At 35.6% G+C, this 20,404-nt stretch overlaps 1 protein-coding gene across 1 annotated transcript; it reads left to right on the forward strand.

The window, feature by feature from the left end:
- Positions 1-15,821, forward strand: LOC120623937 (transcription factor SPT20 homolog). Its single transcript, XM_039890229.1, has 19 exons — positions 1-36; positions 133-381; positions 1,271-1,426; positions 2,118-2,357; positions 2,767-2,988; positions 3,639-3,791; positions 4,524-4,833; positions 5,159-5,298; positions 6,006-6,079; positions 6,845-6,905; positions 7,197-7,421; positions 8,765-8,890; positions 9,603-9,735; positions 10,256-10,476; positions 11,001-11,060; positions 12,025-12,171; positions 13,438-13,636; positions 14,637-14,759; positions 15,328-15,821. Exons 1-19 carry the CDS (start codon positions 1-3, stop codon positions 15,411-15,413), a joined length of 2,961 nt encoding a protein of 986 aa, XP_039746163.1. The 3' UTR covers positions 15,414-15,821.
- Positions 15,822-20,404: the final 4,583 nt, after the last annotated feature.

Here is a 20,404-nt window from a genome sequence, read left to right on the forward strand (position 1 = left end):
ATGGATGGTTTAATTCACGCGGCATTGGAAGCAGAGGCAAGCACTACAATATTAATATTACAATTTTATTTTGTTGATTCCACAATTAGCTTGGTTAATAATCTCATTAACTGCGATAAATTTAAATTTCAGGTAATTTTAAACCGGGCCAAACATGTGAATACGAACTTAACAAATTTTGACAGTGGTGTCTCTGATCATAAAATGACTTGGACCCACGAGAAGATGCATCTAGCAGAAACTCTTGACGACTCCAGGATGAAATTTCAACGTAACTCCGTCAGTTCTGTTACAAAGTGTTCAGAGAAGTTTGATCTGTTTAAAAAGCTTCATGAATTGTACAATGAGCTCAGCCAAGATGAAACTTCACAAACCAACTATGTAAGTAAAATTACTTTACATATAATGTTTAGGCTTAGGCCCCAGCTATTTACCTTCATTCCATGTTGCCCTACCAGCGAAGAAGTACCATCAAGTGATTTAATGTTTTGATATGATGCATTAGGATCCAACTAGAGTATGTATTAAAAGTTTAAAACAAAAACATAGACAGTTTTTACAAATATATTAATTGATTCCTACCATAACATATATACCTTGGTACAAAAAATATTAATTAAATAACCAAGTGTAATTTTTTATACAGTTTTCTAGTTTAAAACTTGTTATATATAACACCATTTGTAATGTAGTTTAATACTGAATGCTATTTACCATAGCATCAGCACCTTACTTTTACTTTTTCTTAATATTCAGATTTGTATACATATATCATTGCACCTACTTAAAATAAACATTTATTCATAAAAGTCCTAATGAGTGTGTGGTGAAACTTGGTATATAAAAAGTATTTTACACCCCTACCAGATTGTTTAAAATCTATATATTTGTGGACAAGCTAATAGAAAAATTATAACTTGAACAATAATAGATATTTGTAACTGCTAGATATATCTCATAACATGTTTTAATTTAACTATAATATTTATTAACAACACTCTTTAATTCTATTAGATTTAACTGGCTCCTTTAATTTTTTTATAAAACTGAATTTTGTTATATGAAGACTAGACTGTGCTTTTCTGCCTAAATTCAGTAAAAAGTTATAGGACAATTGACAGTAGGGAGAAAAAGTTACTTATTTAAAAACTTTAATAACTATTTATACATCCATTTGTACCCACAATAGGTAGTTCTGTATCATGGGATCCTTAGTGTTATCTGTAATCACTGAGAAGATACATAATATTGATTCCTTTTTTTATTGCAGCAAGGACTTAAAACTACTTCTTACCTATTAGAAAAGCTGTTGGCTACATATAATTTAAACACTTTGATAATCAATTTGTATCCAGGCAATAAGGGATATTCTCTATCATTGAAAGTAAATGGAAATACACAGTATGTCCATCCACCAGATGTGAGTGTAAGTATTAAAAAGATGTATTAGGAATTATTTTTACCATAAATACTATCAGGCACAGCCTTGTATCTCATAGGAGCGAGAGATATTGAGTTTAGATAACACTGACAAGCTAACATACCAAATTCTTTCATGCTTCTGTGTTTTACATCCTAATAAGATGATGTAGCAGTTGAAAGACTATTTATACATATTAAGTGGTTTGCTTTCATACTTCTAATACTCACTCCAAGGGTCTGAAATGCTCTTCTAGACTGAAATTACTTCGGAACTCAATATTTTCTGGTCTGAAATGTTCCATGCCACTAAAAATATGGGTTTTTTTCTTTGGGAGTGCCAAGAGCTATCACGACAAGAACCTTTAAAGAAAATAAATATTAAAAAATCACTTACCATTACATAAATAATTAAAAAAGTAGTTTAAATCTCTATTTCGGTATGCAAACATGTTTATTCTTATTTTTCAGATAAGGTCTTCTTAAATTGATCCCAGCATATCCCAATATCTATTTAAATAATTATGTTTTTATGGTCCACCTATTTTATTATTGCAGCTTGTTTTTCTTAATATTGTAAATCCAGAACTCAAAACCTTTGATCACAATATCTGATATTAGTTTGCAGTAATAAAAGCAATATAACGCAGTTCTTTCTATTTTCTATTTTAAATAAGTAATAAGTTATTTTTTTGTAGGGCTCATCAAGTCAAGATGAGACTTTAATTGAGACTCCTAGGTGGCCTTATGAAGAGGAAGAACTTCTTAGTTACATAGACAATGAAGAACTACCTGTGGTACTTTTAGACCTACTAGAATCTGAACATTCATGTCTTTTCTACTCTGGATGCATAATAGCTCAAATAAGGGATTACCGGCAGGCTTATCCAAGTTTTCTATGTGATACTCATCATGTGTTGTTAAGGCCAACAAATCAGGTATGTTTTATAGACTATCTCATTGTACATTATGCCTTGACTTTGATAATATTATTGATAATAATTAATAAATCAATTGTGTGGGAGTGGGATTTATGAAATAATAATTGCATAATTTAAATTTGCAGTTGTATAAGTAGATAAGAAATTTGTCTTAATAAATCTCAAAGATATTTAAATATTTTGATTAAAAAACTTAAAATACAATTACCTAATATACTTTATTATTTATGTAACATTTTATGCTGTAGGTATAAAATGTTTTCCATAGTTAACTAAATCTATGTTCAATGTGTTTTATTTAATAGTTCATTAGACTATTAAAAAAAATATTGAAGAATATTTTTAATTTACTATTAAAAAAAAGAAAAATATATTAAAAAATATTTTTTTTCTTTTCGTTTGGCAGAGTATAATAACAGACGCAATGTGTATTGGCGGTCGATGCGGGTGGGCAGGAGAGGAGCGGGGTGCGGTGGAAGCGGTCGAAGCCGCGTTAGTGCATGCTTCCGCTCCCCCCCTATGCTTAGAACCGCGGCCTGCAGTAGGTCTCCTTGCAGCGAGGTTACACGCCGCCCCACGACTTTTTAATACCCCAAGGATACGACGTCAAGCTCGGAAATTTTCTCAAGTAAGTGATGTGTGTTGTGATGTGGTGATAGCCCAGTGGGTAGGACTTCCGAGTTCGCTCGTTCGCATGCACCGCTTACTTATCAAAGTTATGTGCGTTTTGAGAAATTAAAATATCACTTGCTTCAACGGTGAAGGAAAACATTGAGAGGAAACCTGCTGGTTCTCCATAATTTTCTCAAAGCTGTGTGAAGTCCATCAATCCGCACTGGGCCAGCATGGTGGACTATGGCCTTAAACTCTTCTCATTGGACTTGTGCCCTGTAGAAGGCTGGTATTGGGTGGATATGATGATGATGATTAAGTGATGTGTCTCCTTATTTCCTATATTAAAATGTCACATATTAAACTGTATGCAATTAAAATTGCATGCTTACTTCTAAGAATTTTAGACTCTGCAGGCAACATTCTTTTTCTGCAACTGGAGTGACCATGAAACTATGTATGTTACGACTTGCAGCTGCACAATCAAGCAAATTTAATTATTTTTATAGTTTTTTATATTCCCGTATATAACAGTTGTTGGCTGTAAATGTCTAGTCCTTGCTTAGTTAAGTAACTCAAGAAAACTACAGAATATAATACTGAGGTATTATGTGGAATTTGTTTTCTTGAGTTTCCTATCAATATATTGTATGGTTTAAATTAAAGGTGGCTGTCAATAGAAAAAGAAAATTGGATCAATTTACACATTACCACGGATTGGAGCTATTGGAGTTGATTCATCGACAAAGAGCGAAAAATAGCAGACAATCTGTGCCTCATACTAGACTGACTTCCAAATACCCTAAGAAACCACCAGAGGTAATCATAAGATTTCTCACACTTATGTAAAGTATTCATAAGAATACTTTACATAAGTGTGAGAAAATGGAATATAAGGTTGATTTTAATGAATTAATAACTTTAATTTAACAAAAAAATAGCTTTGCGCGTTGATGTACTTTTCGTTGAGCCCTGCGATGCAATAAAGGTTATATTCAAGAAAAAAAATTAACATAACGTTATTTGTTAATTTCATAACGAATTTTCGTTGGTTGGGTTGGTACTTTAGTTTAATACATAAATCCTCAATAAAATGTTGACTTTCAAAAAAGTACGACGGTTTTTGATGCTATACTTCTTTTGGCGCGTTAGGGAAAAATGGTGAGAGTAAATATTTACGATGTGCGTGCACACCGTCACAAAAAACCGACACCATGAAGTCAGCTACAGTCAACATTATAGTTTTTTAAAAAAGGTTTGACAGTTGACTTTCAATAAAGCAAACAATACCTTTTTTCTATTGTTAGTGTCGTTTTTTCTACAAGCGAAAGATAAAATTTTAGAAAAGATTTTTATCTTGTTACGCCAAACAAGTATAACTTCTAACGCGTGTACATTAGTACACACACGTTTTTTTTTACTACACCTGGTAAACAATAATAATGTCGACGTTATACAGGAAGAACACGATAAATATATGCTTATAGTGTATAAATGAATGGGGGATTAGGGTGAAGTTTTAAGAACCCTATCATTATTGATATATTTCAGGTGTTCAAGCCGATAGAACCGCCAAAAATGGAGCCTTTGCCACTGGCATTGCCTTCCGAACCGAGCGGGCCTTTACGGCTTGCGCGTGCGTACGAACGTCCCCGACCGACCCCAGACTGCCAGCCGCAACTCGTGGAAGAGTACATTCTGGAAACGGAGAAGACGTCACCGCACGCGGGCGCAGGCTTCTTCCATATAAAACTATCGATATTACAACGGCCGTCCGATCAAGAGTTCCTAGGAGAGTTGTATGTGGATAGAGATCATGTTGAGGGGGAAAGAAATGGTGCAGCATGTAGATTTACATTAGGTAAAATTTTTTTTTTTTTATTAAGATTTACAACAATGAATTTTTATCTTCAATCGATAGCTTGTGATTGGACTGATGAACTATCTAACAAATAGTTCAGTTTGTTATAGGCTTCTTGTCAAAACTAAGCGCGGTAGGAAACCAAGTAGCTTTTAAGCTGCAGAATATAATAAATCACAATAAACTTACAAGTTTTTTTTATGAGTGACTCAATAATTTCACAACTTCCAGGGGGAGTACTAGAATGGCGAAAGTTTTTTTTCATGCAATATCCTCTTAAGTATCCGCTTGAATAATTAATTTATGAGTTTATTTTAATTTTTAGGGTCTCGACTTCAAGCTAACAAATATATACAACAATTTACTGAGATATTTACAGAGGAAGGAAGGAAATCCGTTAGGATAAAACATATTGTACCTGGGCAGCTACCAAGAGTGTCCTTTACTGGAGGGATGAGAGAAATGGTAAGATGATATTAGTATTGCCAATTAATGGCGATTTGTGAAAAGTGTGCGAGTTATTGAATTTATCATCAATCAATCAATCAAAAATACTTTATTGCACACAAGAAAAAAAAATAAAAGAGACAAAAACAACAAAGGTACAATTAAATTTGTGTAACAAAGGCGGCCTTATCACTTATAGTGATTTCTTCCAGGCAACGATTATGAGGAATTGGCTCACATATGAATCCTTATATTTATGTACTCGTTTAACGTAAAAGAGATGTTTTCTATGTATCTGTGGGCTTATTTTCACAATTGATGTAAGTTTTCGCTTACTTGTAGTATTTTGTTCCATTTAAATCGCATATTGGAAGAAAAAGGGCACTGAAACGAAAAGTTTCAGCATCAGACAGTTAGAAAACAAAATTAGGCTGTGCGTTTTGGATCACATGATTGTATCAGTTGATAGTTAAGCGCTTGTTCGAGTTCAGTCAGTTGATAATAATAAATAATTGGGAGTAGTAGTTGTACGGAATTATTGTGTAACTTCTCTTCCAGTTGCCAACCGGCAACGTCTCCATACAAAACACGTGATTTAACAGTGGTTGTGAATTCGTTGCAAGTTTTGTAAGGAGATTGCTGGTGAGCAACTATCAGGAAATATATAGAATATGGAGTTGATAAGCGAGCGTTTGAAGTATTGTAACCAACGATGGGGTCGACAGTTATTGTTACAGCAGCGGTCCGCGCAAGCGAGTAGTTCCACAGTACAAACACATGCAACTACGGTACCTGTAGTGTGAGTATTTTTAGTTTTTAATAAGCCTTCATTTACAAAGGACGCCAAAAAAGTAAACTATAAAATGTTTCATTTATAATACATTCAGATAAATACTATATTCAAGTTAGATATATATTTTAGTTTCCACATAAAATTCACCTAAAAAAACCATAAATGAAATCACAGCTAAATCACGCTGGTTGTCACTGCGTATTTTTATGGCTTAAGAATGGCTGTATCGGGTCCACCATCCTATAAAAGAGCCCTATATAGCTGTTATACCGCTTATCTATAGTTATCTATTCATGCAATCATCATCATAATCATATTTACCAGCCTACTATAGGGCACGGGATACCCGTGCCCTATAGTAGGCTGGTCTTACATTGAGAAGGGGTTAAGGCCGTAGTCCACTACGCTAGGCCCAGTGTGGGTTGATGAACAGAGTTCATCTCCACCTTTGAGAACATGAAGAACTCTCAGCCATGCAGGTTTCCTTACGATGTTTTCCGTTGAAGCAAGTAATATTTATATAATTATAATTGTATATATGTTATATTAATATAATTGCCTAAAACGCACATAACTTCGATAAGTTAAAAGTGCGTGCTGGGAATCGAAATCAACCCGGTAGTGAAGTGAAAATCCCACCCTATGGGCCATTACCGCTCCTCTTCTTCATGCAAGCTACTTTCAAAATTTGGATTCTATAGAGTATAGATTCATGAATTAATAAGAGTTTAATACTTATGGAATTCTTTCTTATCTAATTTGTTTTCGCAGAACACCAGCAATACAAGCGACACCCAATGTCCACACAAGTGCAAGGCAGCTGCCAATACTGGTTCGTACTTTATCGTATTTAAAAATATTGACAACTGTATAAGTCCCACTTCTGAGGATAGGAAGAGATCCCTTATCTAGAGAAAAGCTTTCCTTTCTGTACTTCTTTTTATACAAACGTTTGTTATTATAGATAGTAATAACAAACTTTTATAATTTGGTAAAGAATAAGAAAAAGAAATAACTAGTTAACTGGATACTTAATGAAATGTCATCTTTTCTAAGGATTTAAGTTTATTGGACCGCACGCATAAGTCAGAAAGCGTCAAGTGGAGTGTTTGTATTATTTTAGCAGGCGCAATTGCAACAAGTGGGCAATGTCGGGAATGCGTCGGCAGTAAGCACGGTTGTCGGAAACGTGGGCTCAGTGAGTGCTGTGGGATCAGTGGGCAACGTGGGCACGGTGGGCTCTGTCGGGACAGTGGGCAACGTGGTCAACGTCGCCGCAACCAACTCTGCGGTTGAGGCTGCGTTGAAGCAACAACCTTCGCCTACTACTCCCCGGTTGTCACCTCAGGTGTGTATTGACATCATCATCATCATTTTATATATTTAGGATATATATTTCAGTTTCCATGTAAAAGTTACCTAAAAAATGTTAAATGTAATCACAGCTGAATCACGCTGGTTGTCACCGCGTATTTTTTATTACAGCTTAAGAATGCTTGTACTGGTTACTCCACGCTATAAAAAAGCCATATAGAGCTCTCATAACGTTCAATACGATTGAATGACGAATGACGGCCGATTGGCGCAGTTTGCAGCGACCCTGCTTTCAAGGTTTGCTTCCTGAGTCCAAGGCCGTGGGTTCGATTCCCACAACTGGAAAATGTTTGTGTGATGAGTATGAATGTTTTTCAGTGTCTGGGTTTTTATATGTATATTCTAAGTATTTATGTATATCTATATGTATAAAAGAAAGTTGTGTTAGTTACACCATATATAACTCAAGAACGGCTGGACCAATTTTTATGATATATGTTTTTTTGGATTTCTCTTAGACCGGAATAGGATAGTAAACATTAAAATATAACATTCATAAAAAAAGGATCCGCGGTACGAAGTCTGTTGGGACAGCTAGTTATTCATAAAAATATTCTTAAGTCATCTATTCTTTGTGTTATGGGTACTACCCATAACACAAGCTATGCTTACTTTGGGGCTAGGTGGCGATGTGTGTATTGTCGTAGTATATTTATTATTATTAATAATCATCATGATCAAAGCATTACCGGGTACGGGTACCCACTACAGAGTACGTGTGTCCTCTCAGAACGAGAAGGGTTTAGATTGTATTACACCGCGCTGGCCACGTGCGGTTTGGTCAACTTCATACGTCTTTTGAGAATGTTAGGGAGAGATTTTCAAGCATGCAGATTTCCTCGCTGTGTTGTCCTTCACCGTTAAAGCAAGTGATGTTTTAATTAACCATCGTAATCGTTATCAACCCATTATCGGTCAAAACAAGAAGGGTTTGAGCCGTAGTCCATCACGCTGGCCAAGTGCGGATTGTAAGACTTCACTCGCCTTTCGAGAACTTTGTGGAGAGTTTTTCCTTCGCCGTTGAAGCAAGCGATAATTTAATTTGTTGAATTAAAAAAGTACATAACTACAAAAAGTTAGAGGTCAATGCCGGTGATCGAACTCAGTCTTCCTGAAAAGGAAGCCGAAGCCAGGTTTGTATAAAAACAAAAAAAAAACAATTCATGCGTATCAGATGTTATCGAGACGTACAAACTGGTACTAGGGTAACAGGCGAGGCAATGGTTGTTTCCGGAACATGAACATAAAATTATGTTTCTTAAACCAAACATGGTACGTATTTAAATTTCGTAAATGGATATTTTTTTACATTACCAGGCATCAACAAATCAGTTGCTAGCACAGCAGTTGACCAACCCACCGCAACCACTCAACCCTCAGAAGATGCAATCCGCCATAATACATATACAGCATCCTCTAATGTCATCTTCCGGCACATCGCAGGTAATTAATCGTTAATCCTTATCGAAAAGGCCTGAATTCTATCTGGATATATTTCGTGTTTATTCGTGTATTTGTTTCATATCAATGTTTACTATACACGGTGACTTATTTTTGATCTTACAACAGTGACTCAGTTAATAAGTCCAATGTCTATTCAATGGTAAAAAATAATAAAAAGGAAAATTAAATTAATAGTTTGGTGTATGAGAAGCATTCTATATAGAGTGTAAGCGGCATGGAGCGGTGGTGGTATAATTACATTCAATAGCGTTCGTTTCATGTAGCAAAAATAATTTCGAATTGCTATAAAATTTTATCTGCTGCAACTAAATTTCTTAATGCAGAAGATAATGTTTTTATTTTTTTACCACTCTTCTAATATTTTGAATTTAGCTTAAGGTTTGTGTAGATTATATAGATTACAGGGGTTATTTATGTTCAAAGATAAAAACGGTTCTTGTTACGAGTCTCGGTCGGTTGGCTTGCGCTAAGGACAATACCGTAAGTTTAGTCTTAAGTATAGATTGCGATGCTCATGAACCCTTTCTACGGACTTAAACAGACAGAGCTGCCTCAAGCTTCATCCTTTTCACAACGTACCATTTAGACAAAGACAGCAGTATTATTAGCCTTGTATTTTGGGACTAAAATGCAATCTAAACAGAATTGCTGTCCACCTTCATATACAAAGTATTCACATTTTTATTCACAGGTACAAAGTATACAATATACAAGTACGACGACAACGCAGCAGAAAGCCACTATAAGTAAGCCGAGATCGACAAATCCAGCTATAAACGCGCTTGTCACTAGTCTTATGAATTCGGCACAACAATTCCAACAAGGTCTGTATTTTAAATGAAAAAAAAAAAACATATATTTTTAAGGAAATGTAAAAGACATTTTTTAGCTAACAGTGCAAAAAGATTGTTACATTTACATTTAGATTAAGTAGCTGAATATTCCTAAAGATATATACTTGCGAACCCGCCATCCTCACCATAAACGCATACTTTCTAAGGGGATGGCTCATTATATTGGAAATTGTTTGTTAAAAACTTATTTTAAACCATAAATAAAAAAAAGTTAGTAAACCAGCACTTCGGTCCACCTTTTTAAAGTTCTTTCCGAGTTCTCAGCTAGCATTCCTATTGGAACGCTTAGAAAATTAAATTTAGATCGGTAAGTGAAAAAATAAATCTCGCAAAAGACACATCTCTTCCGAAGCACCTTCAATAATTTGTTTTTTTAGTAATTAAGATTTTTTTTGCATCTCTCTCTAAGCCGTTATCTATGCAGGGGCACTCGGGCAGGGGGTTAAAACGTAAACCAGCGTATTTATCGACTATGTTTAACATGTTGCAGCGGCGAGTCAAAACGCTGCGAAATCAGTCGTCAGTACAGCGAGTAGCAACGCGACAATACTGAACCTGCTGAATAGTGCGCCGGCTGCCATGACCCACGTCACCACCGCTGACAACTCACTGGATACGCATAAACTGCTCACTCGCACTGTGTCGATATCGGGCGCGCGGCTAATCGCGTCGTCCACGAGCGCTCACACCATTCCCACTTATACCCAGCAGGTGAGTAAGAAACGTTTAAGCTTTGGTAGTTAACTAGCGATCCGTCCCGGCTTTGCACTGGTGCGATACTGATTGATGATTAATGACGCGCGCTTTTATAAGCACACCCCGCTCCCACCGACCACCGCGCTGCCATCTTTTGGCTCGCGTCGGCTCTGCCCCCTATTTTTAAATCTCTGATATCCTCTAAGATATTATTTTTAATAATATGCTGTGAAGGGCAATTTGAACGTCATGCAATACACTCGTATCTAGTATATCTAATTAGATAAGGAATAATACTGTTTTGTTTAAAATAGCTTGGTAAATAACCCATATTGTTTTGTGTTATGCATGAGATTTAAATGTTTAACTTTAATAATGTTTACTTTGTTTATGTAAAGAAGATGTACCAGTAGTTGGTTATATAATATTATCATTTTAGGGGAAGGCGGGTGACCAAGCAACCTTTATGAGCTTAGGTCACAACCGCTGATAATTCCCCCTGTACAAATAAAATGCTTACTCGTACTGTGTCGTTTAAGGGCGCGCGACTGATTGCTGCGTCCACGAGCGCTCACACCATTCCCACTTATACGCAGCAGGTGAGTAAACAACTTTAATTATGTACCTTTAGTTTGATATGTATTATCTGAGGTGTAAATGGATCGCTAAGCAACCGCAAACTAGTTATTTCTTGTTTCATAACTAAACTAATAACAGTAGATACAAGAACAGCTCTATTAAAGTTGATAACGCTATAGCATTGATTGTTTCACACCATACCCTTTTTTACACTTTGAACCGCAAAAGTTTGTAATGCTACATAAACTCTCACTATAATTTATTACTGCCGCAACTTTAGTGCTTTTCCTCCATCTAGTCACTTTTTCCAACTGGCATGTCTGCAAAATTGACCATCGTTACTCCATTAAGGATTCGTCAAGTTCAATTCATTTGTGCAAATCTTGCAATTATAAAATCTCTGATATTTTATAATAACCAAAAGTTTACTAAGTAATTTATATCCTCCGTTTCCCGTAGACCCTGGGGCCATGGAGTCTCGAATGCCAATTTGTTTAAAGAATTTTTATCATCGCCGCATCTGTAGGGCTAACATACGTGCTACGAGATTAATATCCCTACCCGTTACTCGCAGGGATAATTTTCTAAGATACAGAAATACAGAGAGCTCTTCAGTCCACAGTAGAGCTAGTAGCATTTTTTGAAAAGCCTGGATTTTCGACGCGAATATTACAATCCACGCAGATGACTTGTAATTAATTACTTTGGGAATGGCCGGCTTCAATATAAATGTGTTAATATTATATTTCAAACGTTGAACACGTTACTCCCGAAGCAGGATTAATAAATCTTCTTGAAAAGGTTAACTGAAACATTCATACCCACTGTACTCGTTTCTTATATAAATAAATAATATAATAAATAAATATACTACGACAATACACACAACGCCATCTTGCCCCAAAGTAAGCGTAGCTTGTGTTATGGGTACTAAGATGCCTGATTAATATTTATATTCCAATATTTGATCTACTATTCCTGCAGGTTACATACACCCGAGAAAACGATTCGACGAATGTGTCAAGTAGTGAGAGTGCTTTGTTGGAGCGACTTATGGGTCCCGAGCCTGCCGCAACTCCTCCTTCACAATCGCAACCGCAGTCTCAACCTCAACCTGTTTGTCATTTGCAGGTAACTCTCAGTATTTTGAACTAAACGTCTACATAATAATACGCTTATTTTTCCAGTTTCCCAAAAGCACAAGCTATTTGAAACTGCTTTGTGGGACTATGGATTAATAGATTTTTGATTGCTCGTAAAGAGGCTAAAATTTAACTGTCTTCAAAACGAATATCATGCAAAGTGTGCTTGAATTGCGTCGCATCCCATTGCGCACGCATTTTTAGTTCTGGATGCAGTATGAAAATCATACGGTATTAAATAAGGTGTCCTGTTGTGACAAATTATTGTAATATGAAAAATAGTACCCGGCTTAGTTTGTTATGAGCTTCGTAATAGAACTTTAAAGCGTGCTTTTATAACCCTTTCAACTTAAATTTTAAGTTAACGGGTGTTGACTATCACGTCCAAATAAATGCAAGAATATATGTTTGAATGACGCGTAAGCAGCTCTAAAAAGTCCAATTTCTGACTTGTGGTTTTAAATTACTTCGTTGAGATTTCAGAAATAGATTTATGCTGTTGCTCACATCGTCTTTTGATATTTGTTCCGAGCTGAGCAAGCTAGTTTTTTTTCCGAGCATAAATATTATTCTATCTAAATTTCGCAATGATCGGTTTAGCTGTGAAATCATGCAAAGGTAACAAAAACTTAAAAAATAGCGGAACCCTTTCCGCATCGGTAATCGCATAAAGGTTGTTATGATCATCGGTAAAAAATTAAAAATTAAAAATTCAGTTATTTCAAGCCTAGGTTTCAAAAGTGCTAATAAGCACATAAGACGCCAAGTCAGTTTGTTTGTAGTGACTCTACTACCGGTTCGGAAGGCAGATTCCACTGAGAGCCGGCAAGAAACTCAGCAGATTGCTCTTTTCCAACATCATTTCAAAGTTTAACAATCTTTAGAATTTTTCTGTTTTGTGAGAGATGAGAGCGGAGTGGTGTTAAGGAATTCATCAATCGTGTAGTAACCAAGATTTGTTCAATGTATTTTAATATATTGTTTAAACTTAGGTAAAGGTAGATCTAATATAACTTTCGGTATAATGTTATGAAAGCATATACCCATCCCCACAAAGGATTTCTGTACTTTTCTCAGACGATATGCAGACAACAATCAAAGATGTCAATTAACAAGCAGAACACTTATACTGTTAGTTTAATATTCTGTTAATTAAACGGCTAAATTTATTATAGAGCGCTAATACATTATTAACCGTTATTATTAATTCTCCAGATGTTGGTTATCAGTTTTTCATCAGCGGTATTCTTTCCAGGGTTTAAGTTTAACATCTTTGCAAAGCCTACAAGGTATTCAGGGTGTACAGAACGTTCAAGTACAAATACCGGGTCTATCGGCGCCTATATCGTTATCGCTTAATGTGTCCGGGGCGCCAAGCGGGTTACTGGTATCGGTGCCGCCCACTACCTCTGTAGTGCTAACCAATCAACCTTCAGTGCTATCATTGCCTATAGGTGAGTCAAAATTCATTTAATTATCATATTTATGCGATTTTTTATCCACCTCATACACTACAAGGCACGGGTCTCTACTCAGAACGAGAAGGGTTCAGACCATAGGGTCTCTAGGAAGGGTCCACCACCTGACCAAGGGCGGGTTGTTACACTTCACACGCCTATGACAATATTATAGAGAACTTTCAGACACGCAGATTTTCGAGGTTTTCCACCACATTATATTTTAATTGCTTAAATTTAATTACTAGGGTTAATTTACACTTTGTACGTCTCTCCGTTCGTTCTTTAATCTTTGGATAGATGGCCGGATGAAAATAAAGAGTATTTTATGTGTTAATAGCCTAATAGATTAATTAAATAGTTGCTATTGCTATTTTAAATATATTTTATCTTAGAGGTGTTATCTCTGTAAATTATCTATCTGTTAAAATATCTCAGTCTTATGGTTTATGGTCATACTTTGAAATTCGTAAACACGCATTCGTGGAGTAACGGAGTAAGTATTGAAACAAAATATCGTCAATGTAAAATGTACGTAATGTTCCTCGTTTTAAAGTCGAATATGCACTAATACTGATTTTTATTTTACAAAAGTTGCGCTGCTACATTACGAAATGTGGCATCTAGTTTCTGTCATTATATGCTTGAGACCGAACCTAACCGTTTGATAGCTTGAGTCTACAAATCTTTTACCGACGGTACTATATATTTTCATCTTGACGGGTGAGTATCGTATAGGTCTAGAAGAATCATTAGTCTTTTGCATTTTTATTTCTGAAGGACAAAGAAACAAAAGCTTGCAAAACAATGTATTTAAGTAACTTGAAGCTTTAACCACATAATCGTTGATAAATGTCACAAAGTATACTTGCATACTCCAGACAGGGGTGATATCTTACATGTTTCTTTTAAAACTCCAGATGTTACCTCGGATAGCTTTCACCCCACGATCTGTGTGTTTAGTCCTTGATCGCTATTGTTCTTTGTTACTTTGTAGCGCAACTAATGTCCGGTGGGGTAAAAGGGGGCGTAAGGGGAAGTGCGGTTCAAGTAGTACGAGCGCCCCGACCCGCGCGGTTGCCTCGTCCCGCTCCCCGACCTGCTCTACAGCCCACTACCGGTATGTATTCATATGATGATTTCTTCATTAGATTAATGACTATTGAATACTATTTGATGCGTGTTCTGGCTCACACTTGACGAGTAAAAGACACTATTAAACTTCCATAGCGCATTTCGCAATCAAAGTAAGAAAACGGGTTTTTGCGTATCGGTTCGGTTATTTCTTAAAAACAAAATTAATAATAGCGATATAATTCTAAAAGGAATTCGCTTTAACCGGTTTATAATTGTGAACGAGCCAAGAGAATGACATCCATTAACTGGTTGCTGAGCGTTGTCTGGGTTGACTGACTTTTCGTGTTCCATCTCCTCCTTAGCAGCATCGAAAAGGTGTATTGTCGTACTTTATTTTTTTAACGAAAGGGCAGGAAGGGATTTCGTTCTTTATTGTTTTTTTTTTAGTTTTCATCACATACAGATTTAACGTGCAAGAAACCGTTCAACGAGCAGTCCGATATATCGTTCACAAAACAATTAGAACGTTACCAAATTAACAAAGCGTTGTTAAGCTAAGTAGTGAGAATTTATTTATAAAACATTTTATTGATAATATTTTTTCTTTTCAGGTACAACTCAATTTATAACTCAGGCGCAGACACAAGTATTAAATGCGCACCAAGTACGACGAAAATCAAATCCTGATAGTTCATAGTAAATGTTTAAACTTTAGCCCACTGCCGATATTGTTAATTAGAATGTAAATAATAGTTGCATATAATAGATGAAATTTGTATAATAACTAAGAGGACAAGTGAAATAACAATCTGCGTGCAATATTGATCAAGAGATCTCTAGCAGACTAAGTTTAACTAAATGAACGCATCGTTCACACATATGCTGGGGTGGCGGTGGATAAAGATGAAAGCGGATGTGAATTTTTGTAGTTAGATTTTGTACGAAATATGTCATATAGAATAACACGCATATGCTCCCAGGAATATACCTGCAGCCGCTAAAGCCTGACTGCGCCACAGCCTTTGTGTGTTTAGTGCTTTAATTGACAACTATTTCTTCGCCGTATAAAACTCAAATACGTACCGTTACCATGAGTTCCCATTGAGACTGAAAGGTTTAAGGTAGAGTCACAACTCCTTCCTAATAAATGCTGCTATTAATGAAATCAAACTTATTTATTGTAATGAATTGCTAAGATATTATAATCACATCCTTTATTTTTTGGTTTCTAAATATATATCGTTTTCATAATCATGTATGTAATTTATGAGAGTCACAAATAATTTATAAACAAAATCGTTATAATATTTTAACTTAAATGGCATGCGTTTAAAATTGGATCAGGAACGTGACTAATCTATGATCGCACATAATACGTTGACCCGACAACTGATTTTTGAGTATTGAAAATATGCCTAAAAAGTGCAGATGATGTGATCAACACATCCAGTATTTCCATCATGGACACTTCATAAATTTATTTCATTTAAAAACTATGCACAGTTGTATACATCTTCACGGAGGAGACCCTTCGTGGCCTTATATCTATATGTATACCAATAATAATTAAGCTGAAGAATTTGTTTGTTTCTTTGAACACGCTTGGCTCTGGAAGTACCTTTTGAATTCTTCCCAATTTCAATTCTTGGAAAATGTTGTAGGACATTTACGACGGTACGGAAGGTACAAGGTTACGACGAGTAGCCTTAGCAAACGAAGTAAGAGTGGGTGATACAGTGCGTCAGGTTTGTATAGGATAACAAATGAAAATTATGGAACACACTGGTTTTGAAATATATCCAGAGCAGTGAGTCGAGCAGTTGATTATTTTCAATACTGGTCATAGGACGAAGGGACGTTACTACTATCTCTTAAAGTAGTGTTATTTAACATTTTTACGGATTTTTATACCATGACTTTGCTAAAGTAAGCTTATTAGAAAATTGATTTGTTAAGCAGTTATTTGACGCAGGTCCAACCAGTTGAAATTTAAATTTGTCATCCCTAGACCGTCTTACTAAAAAGCTATAAATATCTATAAAAAGTTGTACTGATTTTCATTAAACATAGCAACTAAACTCTTTAAAAAAAACCGCAAAGAAAGGTTATAACATCTGCTCTTTTGCATCGCTATCATGGTAAAAAAATGTGTTCGTTGCGGCTCGTAGTGCTATGTGCGATCAACTTAAATTGTAAGCGATATTATTTTAACAACAATGTGGTTCGTTTAAAAAAAAAACCAATAACATTATAATTATTTTAAAGATTTTATATCTCGTTAGAAAAGTTTGTATCATTTGTAAATAAAAGGTATTTTATTGTAAAATATAAATAGCAATTGATTTAGTGTATGTAAATATAAAAATAGAGTATGAAATGACTATGTTGGAAATAAATCAAAGATATCGTACTTAATGGAGTGTATACTAACGTTTGACATATAAAAATGTTGTGATTTTTCTGGTTATGCTAAATCAGTATTAACGTTGCTGTTCGCGCAATTAAATGGCCTAATGATATGAACACTGTATCGACACGTCCTTCACTCGTTTAGAGGCGTTCACACACCATAGCTATCGACTCGACTCAATATGATGCCAGATGCCGGTAGTCTTACTTATAGACGACGAGTGGACCACTTGTCGCCTATAAGTCACACGCTTAAAACAACACTTTATGTAACTTGACATAAATCTGACATTTCAATGTCTTTATTTGAGTCGTGTTGGTGTATAGGCTACATGGCTTGTGAAGGCAGTAATAGGGCATAAAGATGAACAGTACTCGTCAACGCATCAACTGCAGGACGACAGCGGCCGTAGCCTTGCTGTTTATGATCCAGTTATGTTCGTAAACTTGAATTAGGCCCTGTATTTAAAATACGCGCGATCTATATAGTATGCTAGCCGATTAAGTTAGTCACTAGTGGCTGCGCAGATATCATCAATCCTTGATGGCCTATAACCGTCCACTACTGAACTAAAGGCCTCTAGCAACGGGAGGATTTGCACATAATCATTACGCTGGGCAAGCGGGTCTGTTATTGCCGTAGACGGTAGTAGTTGTACGGAGGACGCTGCTGCACGTATTCCGTTATGACCCTTAGTTGCGTCATACGACACCCGTGAAAATAAGAGGGGTGGTGCCAACTGTATTCTTATCTGCCGTAGCTACACGGCTAAATTGTGCAGATTAGTTTTCTGCAGTGAAATGGTGGCACTGTACGTGTTAGATGCGTAAACGTGTCGTAAATTCGGGTTTAGGCTGGCTGAATGATATTATTTATTCATTGTGTTACGTGTACTCGCTGAGTGAGATCGTTATGTACACTCTGAAGCGATGGCCACACAGCTGCGTTTAATCGAAGTCCTAAGCGGCGTTTAAATTGCGTTTTGCGTGCGACTTATTACAAAACTTGTTCAAACGCTAACCTCTCGTGATTGAAAGTTCGCTTGGCACAATGACCAATTCAATTAAAGGCGACAGTTCGAGCAAGAATCTGTTGAGTTGTCGTTCGCATGTCGCGATTATGAACACCACTAAGGACGCTGTTTAGATGACGCTTCTCGTTGTTTCGTTTATCCATAATTTATGTCGTACATATAATTTGAAAGTCTTATAAAGACGGCAAAATTATCTTTATCAAATTGCCACATAGCTGAGTTTAACCAAAATCCTAAGCGGCGCTTAATTTGCGTCCTGCGTGCGACTAATCACAAAACTTGTTCAAACGCTCACCTCTCGTGATTGGACGTTCGTTTTTCCCAATGATCAATCCAATAAAAGGTGACAGTTCGAGCAAGAATCTGTTCAGTTGTTCTTTGCATGGCGCGATCATGAACACCGCTAAGAACGCTGGTTAGATGAAGCGTTTCGCTATTTCTTTTATCCATAATATATGACGTACACGCAAATTAAAAGTCGTACGAAAGACGTCAAAATTGTCTTAATCAAATGCATGCTGTACAAGTTTAATAAAACCTTAAGAAATAGCGATGATAAACCGTGTGTTTCTCCCATTTTTTTATTGTTAAAATGAATTAAGAATTATTTTATCAACTCATTGTAACATTTGGCTGAAATAAAGTGACGTGTCGATATAACGTTTCTATCTGCGGGTAATATGAAGTACAATGTACGATAAATCATAAAATATATATATTGTAAATATGTAATATACCTAGTACATCACAGGATCGATACAATGGAATGAAAGATGCTTTGGAAGTTAAGTTTTGCTATGTGTTCAAGTAGCACCTATTAAAAGCTACAATTATGTAAATATACGTCATGGATTGATAACGGGATTGATACTATTAAAGTTAGTAAATATGTTAGAGGTTGATAATGTTTTTTTCAATACATTTGCTTGTAATACAGGTTTATGACACTGTTGTCTTGTAATATAATACTTAAAAGTAGCCTTTTATTGTGAACTCAAAATATAATCATACAGACCACATTTATACTGTGTCTGCATTTATACAATGTGTAGACAATTATACATAGAGACTGCGTTATAAATATTATCATAATATATACTTGGTTGTATAAACTAACTGCACGGCTAGGATCGGCAGGGGACAAACAGTTTATCCTTAGATTACATCCACTGGAACCATTAATCCACCTGCCAAAGCACAGAAGTTTTCGTCCGTTTAATATTACACATATATTATTTGGATGTTGTTATTTCCACCCGTGCGCACATGCTCGGAGAGTTGATAAAACTGTGAGTGCAGATAAGCCTTTTGTCCTTTCTCAGTGGAGAAAATGTCTTTTGCTCATGCTAGCTGTGTTGGTAAGATAATTATCAGTCTAGAAATTCAGTGCGTTATTAATTTTTCTTCAACCTTTGTCTGATAAGGACCATCTCAGAAGGACTTGCAATAGTTCTACTTAAAAATACTAACAAATGTATTGAAAAGTTATTATACTCGTTTGCATTGATGATGGTTATGCTCTCAGTGCTAATAAAACCCTCGCGTACGGTTTAGACTTATAACTTGCGCCTTGACTCTAATTCCCAAAGAACAATGGCGAAATCTTATTCGACTAAAATTTCAGCGTTTGACACAGTTAGACCAACCATGATTAAAAAAATATCCGTTATAGCAAACTATCTAAAATATGAATTACAATTCAGAAAACTTAATTGACTAATGGTTCATTATTTTATTTCATCTCTATAGTTAAGTGTTACCATTTTAATATAAAAAACCCGGTGTAAAATAGAAATAAATAAAATAAATATATTATGGTAACCCTGAATCTAAACTGTCGAATTACAAATTGCCTTGGCGGTTCTTACATTGAATATAGACAGTCACATAAAACAAAAGTAATATCTTAATCTATAAAGCTAGGTTTGCTAGCAGGTATTTCGAATTCAGAAAAGCGAACAGAATGCTTCGTTTTAAAATATCTCCAAGATGTATAAATGTGTAAAATACTATATTTAGTATTATCTCTTGATCCCTGGATGGACAATAACCACAACTGCAGGTTTATAATATGTAACTGTCATATGTCAATTGAAGTATAGATAAGTAGAAGAACCTACAAGTTCAAAACTGAATTTCTCTCATTCTAGGACTTGTTAACCCAGTTTTTGCACTGAACTCAATATAATATTTAAACTTAATAATTTGAAATAATGTAATTAATGAGAGTTTGCCATTGCTCTTT

Source organism: Pararge aegeria, chromosome 5 (genome assembly GCF_905163445.1).
Source record: "Pararge aegeria chromosome 5, ilParAegt1.1, whole genome shotgun sequence".
In the NCBI taxonomy this organism is placed as follows: Eukaryota; Metazoa; Arthropoda; class Insecta; order Lepidoptera; family Nymphalidae; genus Pararge; species Pararge aegeria.

Excerpts from the sequence above, each read along its gene's own strand:
- LOC120623937 (XM_039890229.1), top strand. The coding sequence starts at position 1 with ATGGATGGTTTAATTCACGCGGCATTGGAAGCAGAG. Across the intron at positions 37-132 it reads ACGCGGCATTGGAAGCAGAG|GTAATTTTAAACCGGGCCAA; the intron begins GCAAGCACTACA and ends TTTAAATTTCAG. Across the intron at positions 5,299-6,005 it reads CTGGAGGGATGAGAGAAATG|TTATTGTTACAGCAGCGGTC; the intron begins GTAAGATGATAT and ends TGGGGTCGACAG.